Genomic DNA, 13428 nt, shown 5'->3' with positions numbered 1-13428 from the left:
GTCCCTCAGTTGTCCTCAGTGTGAAAAGACGGATCTCAGATCACAGTCACTGCTGGAAAGGGTTCAAATATGCAAAAGATGCTGGAAAACTGAATAATCTACAGGACCTGAAGGATTTTTCTGAAGAACAGAGCTCAGTTTAACTGCTCAGGACAAACAAGGGACTCATGAACAACCATCACAAAACAAAAAAACAGTCATAGATCATCTTAACTTAAACTTAAAAATACTTAACTTCTTAACTTAAAAATTTCTTAACTTAACAATCCATTGCCTCAATTTTTTTTGAGTTTTGCCAACTTATTTGGGTTTACAGTGCAGAGAATAATGCATGTGCTACAAGGAAGTGTTGGTAGAGCCAGGTGAAAGAATGACTCAATCTGACCTGTAAGGAGTGTTAACATGAAGTTAGGCTTTAGATACAGTTGGAAAAAAAAACATGATAAAAGCACAAAATATCCTTAAATATAGACTTTTGAAATTAACACCATTCTGGAAAATATAATCAATCTTCACCATAAGAAAGATCTAAAGCTGTGCTCAGGTAAGCAGGTCCAAGAAATTGGTGAGGGGGGAGGGGGCAGCTGTGATTCCCAGAAGTTTATAGAGGAATTAAATGTTTGCTTGTTTGTACTTGACTTATTGAAAACAGCATGATGCATGACTGTTACACAGATACACAGTTTCGAGAAAACCGCTCAGGCAGGTTCAATGAACTGAAGAAACTGTGGGAGAAACATCCTCAAATAAATTACTATTTCGCAAGAAAAGTTACTGCCATACTTTCACTGTATTTAAAAATGATGAACTCTTTTTTGTTGTTGTTATCTCTTTAGTAAATAAAAAATATTGGAAACATTATATGTATAGAGGCACAAGGATAAAAGAATTTTTTGCAAAAATCCATGTGTAATTCTCACACCCATACTGACATTCATGTTCATTTTCACACACCCACATTCCAAAATTTGTTTTACAAAAGACGTCATTGCCATACTTTCACTTGGCCATTTTTTATTTTTTAATAATAATAATAATAATAATAATAATAATAATGACAAGTGATAAACTGACTGTCTTAAAAATGATGAAAGAGTAAAAGTGATGAAAGTTCACCCCCTTCTTACAGGAAATGAAAGATTTCTCAAAAAGCTGTTTTTATTGGCATTTTCAATTAGTTTTAACAAAGAACTTTAAAGGCTCAACAATTCATAATATTTTATTCTAAGCCAGTCTAATGATGGCTAGACACTGTAATGAACATTTCAATGAACTGGTTTAATTTAGGTTTTGATGCAAATGGTAAATGGTTTTTGATGGTATTATTATTATTATTATTATTTAAATAAAAATGCCCCTAAAATTAATTAGAAAATAAAATTAATTTTAAAAAAACATTACAAAAGTTATGGTCTTACACAGATTGTGGTATATAAAACACATGGAGATATAATACACTAATGTGAATGATATAATCTGTCAGTCTTATCAGAAAGTTGAAACCAGTGTCAGATAATAGCTATTTCCTTTCTCTTATCACCACATTTACAACTTAATGAGGTGATAAGAGTCATGTTAGGGCCACCTAATTCTTTTTTTTATTTATTTATTTATTTTTTTGCTACTGTATGTTAAATGTGTTGCGGAAATTTCATTTTGGCACTGTAATATCTGGGAGAAGATCATAAAGAAGATGAATAACCCTTCATCAATTCTTCATGGACTTTCTGTCTTGATTCTGCTTTCTATTGGGCCATATGTAACTGATTCATTTTAATTTTTAAAATTTTCCAAAAGCATCCAAACACAATTTGGGGTCACTGTTTAATTAAGTTTATTACCCGATACAGGTTATTATCGTTAACTAAAACTAACTATTAAAACATTTCTGTTAATTGAAATCAAGCTGAAATAAAATAAAATAAAATGTTCAGTTGAAAAACTTGAACTTAAAGAAAATTAGAAATGTTGCCTTGGCAATAAACTGAAAGAAGTTAAACTGGAAATAAATAAAAACTAAACTAACTAAAACTAAAACTGAAATAAAAATAAATTAAACCTAAATAGCAATATATATATATATATATATATATATATATAATAAAATGACAAAAGCACATAATGAAATTAATAAATATTAAACTAAAATTAACATAAAAATTATAAAATAAAAGCTAATTCAAAATATGAATAAAACTAATAAAACTTAAAATAACACTGCAATACAGAAAGATATGCTTATAATTCTGTGATATGAATGTGTAAATAAATTTCCATTTGGGACAGTTATTAAAAGATTTTTAATTTGAATGTGATAGATTTGAATATGATTCTAGGTCATACTGTAACGTGTAGTCTGCTTTGGTTTCATTTTCACTGGCTGTGTCCGAAATCGCATACCCTCTTAAGTACTATTTTGAATAAATAATTACTTCACGACCGCTAAAAAAGTATGTTCTAGTATGAATGTATGTAGTATGAATGTAATCCGGACGTACTACATTCGCACATTATCATGTGACCTACCAGCGACTGTTATGTCACTTCACTGCCATTCACAAATCCTTTCCCGTGGCCTCATGGGATAGTAAAGTGTCCATCGTATGCAGATTTCAGAATCTCACCTGAAGTAGTAGGTCATCTGAGTACTTTTTGCCTACTCTTTTTTGAATACTGTGAATTCGGACATACTTTTTTGTCACATACTGTTTTTCACCTATACTATATAGAAGAGACGTATGTGATTTCGGATGCATCCACTGTGCTCTGTTCCTGTTTTGCCTGCCTGAGGTCATTTTCCCCACACCTGTTTGTTCACTTTGATTACATTCCCCAAGCCTTTAGTTTCCTTAGTTCTGTGTCCGGTGTCATCAGTGTTAATGTGGATAAGTTATGTTCTTCCTGCTATCTCCTGAATGTTCTGTGTAGATTTAATGAAGAAAATTTTTTGTTTCCCTATTCCTTTCATCGTGTGCTTCATTACAACCACCAAACGTGACACATGCATCACAAAGAGTAATGATTAATAAGGTGATCAGTAATCTCCTTCATACTTTGTTTGGCACCCACATATATTGAGCAATAGGTAACGTGCCAAGTTGGAGTACTTCAGTAGCATTACGACCAGTCAATCAATATATGTTGTGTACACATTCACAGGTTTGAATAGCAATGAGAACTGGTGTTTACTTGGCAGATATTTTTGGCAGGTCAGTTCTGCTATGGGCACAGCTGGACAACACCTCCTCTGGATGTGTTTGCACAATGGCAGCCGCATGACGCAACAAAGCATTCAAAGAAGGCTGAATGGAACATTCTGCACTCTGCCATCAAAGGGTACAGTCATGCAGCATGTTCTGCTCATAACCTTATAATCACACGAGCACTGCATGCTTTGCCAATTACAATAGGCAGTCCTAACTTTATCTTAAGGGTGCTGGAAATGGTCTGACTGCTGACATATGTGACATGCGTGCTGCTTGTTGAATTGTAAACTGATTTTCCACTGTCACGGGCTAAACAATTCTTGTTGCTTAACCGTTCCATTCCATGTCGATCTGGTCCAGTCAGTATATGGATATGGTTTCATTTTTCACTCTGGGGCTGATAACAGAGCTATTTAGAATGTAATGTAAATGTGTCAGTCATTTCCTTGATAAAGCAAGAGTTACAGACGTATGTGATGTAAATAGTGACCGCGTTATGGAGGATGATCATATATTTCTTTTAATTTTCTTATTATTAATAACTTGTGTTTACGTCGCTCAAATAGTGCACTTGGACAGCTACAGAGAAACTGGCAGCCAGGCAACAGACAAATGACCAATCCTGAGTGGCGACATCACTTAGGCCCTGTTTACACATTGGTCGATCAGATCACAATTGGACAACACTAAATACAAGTAAATGGGGTCTAAAACGTTTTGAGCTTGTACACTTTTGACCACTTAGAGGTAGTCGAAAACACATTGACCGGATTGCTTTCGTAGTGTAGACGCTCATGTGGTCAAATGCATTCAAACAGCCACAAAAGACCACCTACTCTCTGTCTACTGACTAATGCGTAAACATTATGGGAAGTGCACTAGACAGACGGGATTTAAACTTTATCGGCTGAAGAACCAAGTTTGGTTTGAAGACGAATAACATACCAAGCACAGTGTTCTCTCACCATTCCTGATTTCTAACACACACTTAGGGGAGAGCGGGGTAAGTTGTCACACTTTTCACACTGTCTAACATTTACTGAGCACCATACATCACAATGGTATAAATGTCATACCAAATGAAAGAAGGAAGTCTTGGGCACATATGTTGTATTCATTACATTTTCATATCTTATCTCCTTACGGAGTTGTAGACTGTTGAATAGAGAATGTGCACTTGTGACAATTTGCCCCATCAGCGGTTAAGTTGTCACACTAGATTATCTAAAAATAAGAACGCAACTACTTAATTGTGATTATTGATTTTAATTTTTAAATTCAAACCAGAACTGGAAATATAAACAATCATGCCTAGAGAATTTAGAAAAACAATTATTTCAGTTCAAACAATACACATTTCAATCGAAACACATTAAGTGGGAAGACCACTTTACTTTGAACTTTAAACTCAAACGTTCTCTGGCTTGCACATAGATCCATGATAACTGAATGGAATGCTGCAGATAACTCGCTTAACTTAACATGTTTAACCTCTGAACAAAACAGATGCCCTGTATCTGACTAATCAGACTCATCTTCAGAGTCACAATTCTGGCACACATAAATTGCCTGGCCTGAGGTGCAAGCATCATGGGCACATTTGTTGCATTTTACACATTTTACCTAGGTCTCTTTTGGACGACTGTTTGAAAATGGCTCCACACAGACAAGGCAGAAGCACTCTTTATGATCAGATGATGACTCTTTTATGATTTTTCTTCTTTTAGCTGCCTTGTTCTTCGTAGGTCCAGATTTTGACTCCCCCTTGCTTCCCTTTCTTTTGAAACAGCTTTTTGCTAGATTCAGCCTTATTCTTTTCTATTTCTAGTTGCTGCTTCACTGGCGTGTCAGTAAGAATTGCTGAGCAGAGTTGGTGCTGGGGCCTGGCAGAGCAGAGTTGGTGCTGGGAGCTGGCAGGGCAGGGTTTTGAATGGGGCGATCTGTGATGTAGGATGGTGCAAACTCGGTTTCCAGAAATACATCTCTGTTGTAAGGTTGAACCCCAGCCACCCTAAAGCCAGCCTGAATGTTCAAGGGGGTTGCAGCCAGAGGATAGGCAATTGCCACAATCCCAGGGGTAGTTCCTCATCCAGGCATCACACATGCTGTTGATGTGCCTCTTTAGTGGCAAATAAATTACAATATCAAATGTTTTTTGAGCATGTTCTATGTGTTTATTTGTACCCAAAGTCATTGAGACAACTTGCCCCAAACTGACATGTGTGCTAATGTTGGCTAAATCTCAAGGTTAGCTCAACATAGCACATCAGCTAAAGTATCAAAAGACACGTTATTGTCTCCTCTGTTTTGTGCAAAATAATAATTTTTAACATTCATACCTAACAAAGTTGTATTGCATTAAAAATTAAAGTGCAAATTTTAGCAAAAAATAAAATAAGCCAAAAAATAAGAAAATTTTGCTAACCTCAGATTAGAGCAATCTTGACCACATGTGAACAGTAAGTTGACTATAGAAGAAGAAGTCACACAAAGTGGCTATTTGATTTTTGAGATAGAACCTCTAGTGTTGGAGTTACGAACAGTGTGACAACTCACCCATGTGACAACTTAGCCCGCTCTCCCCTACTGTACAGCGTCTGCCGTGGTCTTGCGGCTGTCAGAGCAGAAACTAAAACTGATGCTCTCCATATGTTTTTCCGTCATGCGCGTTCATGAACAGTGAGTGAATTTTCTCTTTGTCTTTGTTATTTGATTAATCTTATTATCGACGGCAGCAGGAATTTTAGGCTGCCTTCACTTTAAGAGCTGCACTGATCCAATATACTGTTGTGCGTTTTCTTTGTCAACTGTTTACGTTTACTTAAGACATAACCAACTGTGTTTACGAGAATATTTTGACATATTTTTGTGTCTATTATTTGTCCGTTCAAGTGCAAAAAGATGCGAAAGAGAACTCAGTTCAGTATCACGCCCATTCAGTACGAGAGGCGGCTTTCTGTGTGCATGTTTTGGATGTGTGCAGAAAACAATGCACCAGTCTTCTTGCGCTCGAATATTTTAAAATCACATTAAAATCACTTTTTCTGTCTGCACGCTTTAGATGTGTGTGCAGCACAGAAAGTCAGAGCGGTACTTTTTACGCTTGATTGGTTTAAAGTCATATTAAAATACACATAAAGGAATCAATAAGTGGAATAACAAGTATGCCTATTCAATTCAAAATCACAGTTTTCGAATACCTCTTGTGATTTTGGATTGTTCTGCTGATGAAACTCCTCAAAAATATCTTTCCACGACATTTCAGTAGACAAAAAAAAAAAAAACTATCTATCTATCTATCTATCTATCTATCTCTGACTCATCAATTGATATTGTTTAATACTTGCAGAATATAAGTAGAATCAGGTCAAAGCCCCTGAAAATAAATCCTGGGGGCAAATATCACTGCTTAAGAATTGTAAATTTAAAAAATTTAAAAGTAAATAAAATTTTACACTCTAATTAGCATAGGAGCCATTGTTTTAACCTATAAATAACATCATTTGCTTGGGGATGCAGTGAGAATGTTCCTACTGTAACGTACCAGCATTATCCACTGAAACCACCGTGTCAGATAACAGGTTTTCCTGTCTCTTATTACCTCATTCACATTTATATGCTTGGTGTCTCTTTCCTTTTACATTGTAACTGATAAGTCTTCTGGAAAGATTTCAACATTTCTGAAAAGTTTGTCACCAGAAGTATATCAATGGTTTGGCATTCCTAAAAGCAGCACAGCAGTACATGCAAATAGGTAATCACTCTCTCTCTCTCTCTCTCTCTCTCTCACACACACACACACACACACACAAACAGAACATTGTAAGAAGATTCTAGATCGCTCCTCTGAAGATAAGAAAACTTCTAGTAAAACTCTAGACTACAAATAGTCTGTTTTATTCTTTCTCAAAACAATACTATTAGTATTTATGGTAGTAGATAAGGACTGGTCCCAAGGCAAAGAAGGCAAAGAAAAATTGTGATATAATTTGTGATTCATTGACTCACTGATGCAGGAGACTTGAATATAGCAAGAATCTGAACTTGAACCACATTCATGATACTTTTATGGTGCTTTTGAATCTGTTTGAAGGTTGTTAGCTTCAGTCCACATTGTAATTACAAAGAGCAACTAATAATCTTTATGAATTATTCTTCTGTGTTCCACAGAAGTCAGTCAGTCATACCGGTTTGGAATAACATGAGATTATCTACAATCTGAAGTTGCCAAGTCATTATTTCCATCGCAGAGGCAGTCCCTTAGGACAGGAAATTGATAGACTCAATTGTAGCATATTTTATAACCTACTCAAGTTGCATATACAAATACAAATTCCGCAAACTCCACGTTCAAGTATTCAAAGTGAATTAATAATACTACACCATCCTTTCAAAACACATTTGTTAATAGAATGCATCATACCAGAAACATGTATAAAATGACACAAATGAATTCCAAGTAATTTTATTACAAATTATCATCATTACATTTTATATAAACATTATATACATAAACATGTACACAACAAGGCACAAAATGTGCAACATTTTTACGAAGACAAACAGAGCGGCTCTCTCCATTCTTCTGACCTTAAATAATACTGTGAATTCACATAAAATCCTTCTTTCTATTGAAATCCACAGACACAAACACACATAAAAGTGGTCACCAGGTAACTTGGGAGAGAATTAATTTATGCCTTGGTACAAGGTGTGCATTAGGTTGATAAATAAGCTTGGTTTTTACAGTGCTTTTTTTTCCTTCATAAGTTAAAAACATACAAAAATATATATAACAAGCATTGCGCTGTTAAGAAAGAATTTGAGATCCACAAAACGGTTGTTCTGAATGCAACAATAGAAAACATACAAATATAGTATCAAAAGATGAAGACCTAGAATCTCAAACAATCCAAAACAGCCCACTGGTAGAAAAAAAAAAAAATGCCCTGAGCAAGTCCAGTAACCAGCAATCACCCATCTGAGCTGGCATTTTTGAGCAACACGAGTTGTGTTCTACCCACCAAAACAGATATGATGCCTTATCCCACCAAATGTGTACCAAAACAAACAAAAGTGCTCAGGCCCTGTGCCGCCTTGGGTCCCTGGGTAACAGTGCTTCCTCTCAGTAGTGCAATCTGCAAAAATAAATAAATAAAAATTAATACATACATGTTAAAAGTTAAGTTAAAAAGACAGTTTGGGGTTGCATCTGAATGTACATGTACACAATAATGCAAAATGTGAATAGTAGACATGCATACGTACCGTTTTCTAGGTTTTACTTCCCACCCATCACGGCATTTAACAAATGTAATCTCTTGCCCTGGCGATATCTCAGTCTTTTCAGCACAGAAGGTGAACCTGTGAAAGCAACAATATAACATTAACATACAGTTTAAAAAAAAAAAAAAAAAAAAAAAAAAAGTCATTTCACAAATTTCGCAACTAATGAGTACCAAGATAAGACTTACTTCTTCTGCGTTTCTCCTGCTTTGACTCTGATCCTCCGAACCTCCAGAACTTTGTCCTGTGTACTCGACCAGGACCAGAATGATGACCTGAAGTGTTTCAATACAGATGACCAAGAATCAGAAGGGCCTTCCCAGCGAAGTGAAATTTTTAACAGATCACCGATGTCCTCTTCCGTGAAGACGAGAAATGTGTTTGTGAGGTTTAGACCAACTCCCTCAGCACTGTGAAAAAAAAAAAAAAAAAAAAAAAAAAAAAAAAAAAAAAGATTTTAACCTTACTGAACTTGCTTTCATATTCAAAAGAAGCCATATTAACTGGTAAACATCATTTATTGGAGAATATTTTTGCAATATAATTTAATCATGAGGTGCTTACATGTCTACACTGAGGTTACTGGTATCATTGTGGGATCCGTGTAGTTTGACGTAGAAAGTGGGCTCTGAATCATCTGCACTCTTCCTGTCAAACACATGCATCTTCATCTGATAGTGGTAACCTATAAAATAACCAGTTCAATATTGCAACAAGCAAATAGAACATTTCAGTGACTCATCATTACTGAATGCAACTTAGAAACAAAGAACGCTGTAATTACTCACCGCCAAAAGGCGTGTCTGCGCGAGTTTTCAGGTACATCTTGCTGTTTCTCCTCTTACGCATTTTCTTGGCATTGTAACCAATGCTGTTGCAGCGGTTCTTCCTGCAGCTGAGACAAATGCCCTTCTTGAAGCGATCAGGGCCGGTACATTGAAAGGCGTAGCTGACATGATCCTTGTTCATGAGGGAGTCCACGAAGAGATGCACTGCCCGCTCATGTTCACACTTCATGATTTCTACAAAGTCTGTGTAGTGATAAGACAGATGTGGTAAAATGACAGTTGGCAACCATGAAGAGAGTTGGAAATTGCTAAAACGGCAACAAAACTGAAGTACTTACTTCCTACAGCAGCAGTGGACAGCACATCTCCTAAAGAACAGCCAGGCTGTACATCCCCACCATTGGGATATACATCAATGTGCCCAATTGGCTCCTGGATCCCAATACTGACTCCCAAAGCTCCCCGTGTGTATGTGTGCAGGACGTCGACAAAGTCTGCATCATCTGGAGAAAGCCTCTTGTGGGAATCTGTCCCCTCGAACATGGGGCCAGCTGGGTCCAAACCTATTCAAAAAGGACAGATATTTAGGCCTCAATGTGTGCAAAAAGACTGAGCAATTCCAAAGCTTTGTTTCAAAAAGTCAAGATGTCCAACAAAGAAAAAAAAAAAAAAAAAAAAGAAAAAAGAAAAAACCTCACCAGTTATACGTCCAATATTTCCATTTACAAACGTTCCAGCATATCCAGCAACATGAGCCCCAAGACTGTATCCAATCATGTGCACGTTCTCAAACTGCAGCTTCTCTTCTTCCTATTAAAAACAGACATACAATAAAGAATATATTAATAATACTAATGATTATTATTATTACCATAAGTTAAGAAATATTAAATAAGAAAAAGGCAATTATATTATTCTATTTACTTATATTTATTGTTATTTGTTTCATGCAACTAAATTTAAAAGGTGAAATTATTAAAGCTAATAATAATTAACTTAATTTAAATAATAAGTAAAATTTATTTGCTTCATCTAACTACATTCAGAGAGTAAAATGTTCTAAAAAGAAATGACTATCCAATAGGTAAATGTTCTAAACTGTAAAATAAAAAAATAAAATTATTAATATTGTTTAAAATAGAATATTTGTTCACTTCTAACTAAATTCAAAAGGTGAACTGTTCTAGAAAAGAAAAGAAATGATGCCACAAGGCTGATGAGAGCAGCTTTGAGATGTAAAAAAGTCATTATGCTTTTTGCACATCATTGCTGTACCATGCTCAATGCCAGCTGGGGCATCTGTGTGCGTGTGTGGGGGGTTAATATGCTTAGCTGCTCATTTACACTGCTTGCATCTTTCCTGTGTAAACTCTAAAGAACCCAGCTTTGATGCATGAATATGTATTATTCCATGAGAGTACCCATAATGCCTTGGGCTAATTCCCGACATTTCAAAACGGAAAAAAAAAAAAAAAAAAAAACAGATCCATCTGGAAAAGACAAATTGTACTTCACCAGGACATCTGCTTTCCTGAGAAAAGATGAATAATACCAACAAAGAACCAACGTACAAGGCCACAAGCAGAGTTTTCACGGTTGCCAGTTCTCTCAAATGCACACAAAGAGAAACAAAACACACCCAGCAGCATGTATAATATAGATGTACCTGGAGCCAATCCAAAAGCGAAGCGATGCTCTTCCCAACTCGGTGGGTATGGTTGACAGCATCAGGGTAAAGTTGGTGGGCAAGGCCCAGCCAATCGACCACCACCACATTAGCCTTGGACTCTCGTCTCTGAACAGCAGCCACCAGCTTGTGCATCCAGTTCTCAAACATCCCACTCATCTGTGAAAGATACCACATCCTTTACCAAACCAGCAAAGATCCAGCAATCACCTGTGAAATTCCAGTATTTGCTTTACATCTGAGAAGTGAATGTATTGCTACACCAAAGAAAGAGCATTTTAGTGGTGTTACACTAGTTTCTGGATAACCTCCATCATTGCTTCAAAGATAAAACATACACTTGGGGTGTCAAAATCTTTAAAAAGAAAAGTCGAATCCAATATTAAAACTAGGCGCATGACCATCTGGAATGTCTCACCGTCCAGCCGTGGATGATCAGAATGGTCTTAACTCTTGCATTGAAGCCACACTCCTCAATGCTTTCCTTTTTCCCAGGTTGAAGGTAACAGCCGTCGTCATCAAGATCCAAAGACTTTCGCATATTGTACTTGATTCGGTCATGAAGCAGCACAGGATCCATCGAACTGTCTTTGGCATCATCTAGAAGGAGCAGTAAAATGATGAATGAGTTTATGTAAAATCTCAAAACTCTACATATAATATTGCAAAGACCAAGTGCTTACGGCATTTCAAAGAGCTTAATTGTTTCATAAGGTGTTGAGCTTGAGTTCATTCATGGCAAGTCTTGTGACAACATCTCGTTTTAATGACTAGCTTGAACAATTGAGCTACTGTAGAGAGAGCAGAACTTAAACTTTTCTATGAACCAGACAGTTGATCATTATAAGAATGTAAGAGTTTACAAACAGTCCACGATGTTTCAAGAGGACGAAATCACGGTGTTTCCTTACTTGGGCTGAAACATTAAAACACCATCAGTTTAACCAATCAGAAATGAGCTAGAGGTGAAATCCCCCTGAAGGAAGTCTGAGTCTTTGCATCTTTGTATATTACTAACGCCTACAAACAGGTGGTTTTTAGAGTTGTTAGCCTGTTTTGTTGCGTGTTAAAAAAAATAAAAAAATAAAAAAAATAATCACATACACACACACGTATGTTTCAAACTTAATGTTAACTTAACATTTATAAAAACATGACAATATTACATAAAATCGAGCAAAAACACAGAGTAACAAATGTTTTAATAAATTCTGTTATAGCACTCCCCGGTATTCCAAACGTTTATTTTTCACAAAAGTTACAGTAATATTGAGCTCTTTTTTTTTGTACCTTTTTAAAAGGGGGAAGTCGTTTAAAAGTCAAACTTGCCAACACAAAGTCACTGCGGTCGACAACGCGGCAGACCAGACCGTTGGTAAAACGTGGACTTATCTGGCAGTTTGTTTAAAAGGCATATCCGAAAGAAAGTGGATTGTCCGGGTTTTTCTCTAGTGAGTCGCCGACACGTCAAAGAAAGCGGACATTTAACTTTCATGTCATTCATTTTATTTTCATTGACAGGTTCATTCAAGTACTAATTTTGAGAATGTGAGACTTAACGTGTTTCTCAACAGTTTGAATGAAACAAGAGTGACTGGTAGTGTTAGCCATTGTCCGTGAAGAGAATGATTGCAAACAGAAATGCTTAAAAATATAAATCAAGGAGGAATTTTGCACACTAATCAGTTAATCACAACTTTTATAATCAGTCAACAGCAATTAAGTTACTTAGCAAACTAAAGACAGTTCTCTTACCTTTCAATGGCGCGTTATCGCCGGCTATGGCACTGAATGAATGGCACAGCATAAAACATAACAAGCAAATTGCAATTCTTATTGATTTCTCTACCATAATGTTCAAAGCTTTAAAATATTTTCGTTATTCTTTTGACAAACTTTAGTAACTGAGGAAGTTTTACGTATTAATCCTTCACTAGGAGGTACCAGGAAAGTGTATGAACCTGTATCAGGTTGCTCATTAGAGTTTTAAATAGTTTTTTTTTCAGTCATCTGACCATCGGCAGATATCTACGACAAAATTCTTTCTCTCTAATTGGTCAAGCCCCTGGAACTACGTTCGAGGGCGTGGTATATACGTTTGAATGAGTAGTAAGTTTGTCAAAGACTGGCACACAATTCTCACGCTACTGTTAACCCTATGCTCCCCGGACTCGTGCACGCTGACGCACGGAGCATACCAAAGTTGCCAGCACTGCACACGACTGTGTGTTTTGTTTACAAATATACAAACGTGGGATGTTTATGTGCTAAAGTCTTTTGGGGTTATTGTTGTTCAGATTTTACAATGTAGGGATGACGGGGCTCTTTCTAGGTTATGCATAAATGGTTGTTTTACCAGTGGTTATTTCAAAAACGTTGTTCAAAACTGTCCTGAATTCTGTCACGCCAAAGTAAAATTACAGTATTATCGTATTTTTATAAACAAATATTTGTAAACTTT

The 13428-nt window shown here is 36.2% G+C and overlaps 1 protein-coding gene across 1 annotated transcript; it reads right to left on the bottom strand.

The window, feature by feature from the left end:
* Positions 1–7655: 7655 nt before the first annotated feature.
* On the bottom strand, positions 7656–12985 carry lipg (lipase, endothelial). Its single transcript, XM_051903079.1, has 10 exons — positions 12723–12985; positions 11386–11567; positions 10947–11126; positions 9979–10090; positions 9619–9843; positions 9281–9523; positions 9057–9177; positions 8681–8902; positions 8475–8570; positions 7656–8344 (listed from the first exon to the last, which is right to left on the bottom strand). The coding sequence occupies exons 1-10, from the start codon at positions 12817–12819 to the stop codon at positions 8332–8334; spliced, it is 1491 nt and encodes a 496-aa protein (XP_051759039.1). The 5' UTR covers positions 12820–12985; the 3' UTR covers positions 7656–8331.
* Positions 12986–13428: the final 443 nt, after the last annotated feature.

Source organism: Ctenopharyngodon idella, chromosome 8 (genome assembly GCF_019924925.1).
Source record: "Ctenopharyngodon idella isolate HZGC_01 chromosome 8, HZGC01, whole genome shotgun sequence".
Classification (NCBI taxonomy): domain Eukaryota; kingdom Metazoa; phylum Chordata; class Actinopteri; order Cypriniformes; family Xenocyprididae; genus Ctenopharyngodon; species Ctenopharyngodon idella.
The sequence above is the reverse complement of the archived record's forward strand: the minus strand, read 5'-3'. Positions and strand labels throughout refer to the sequence as shown.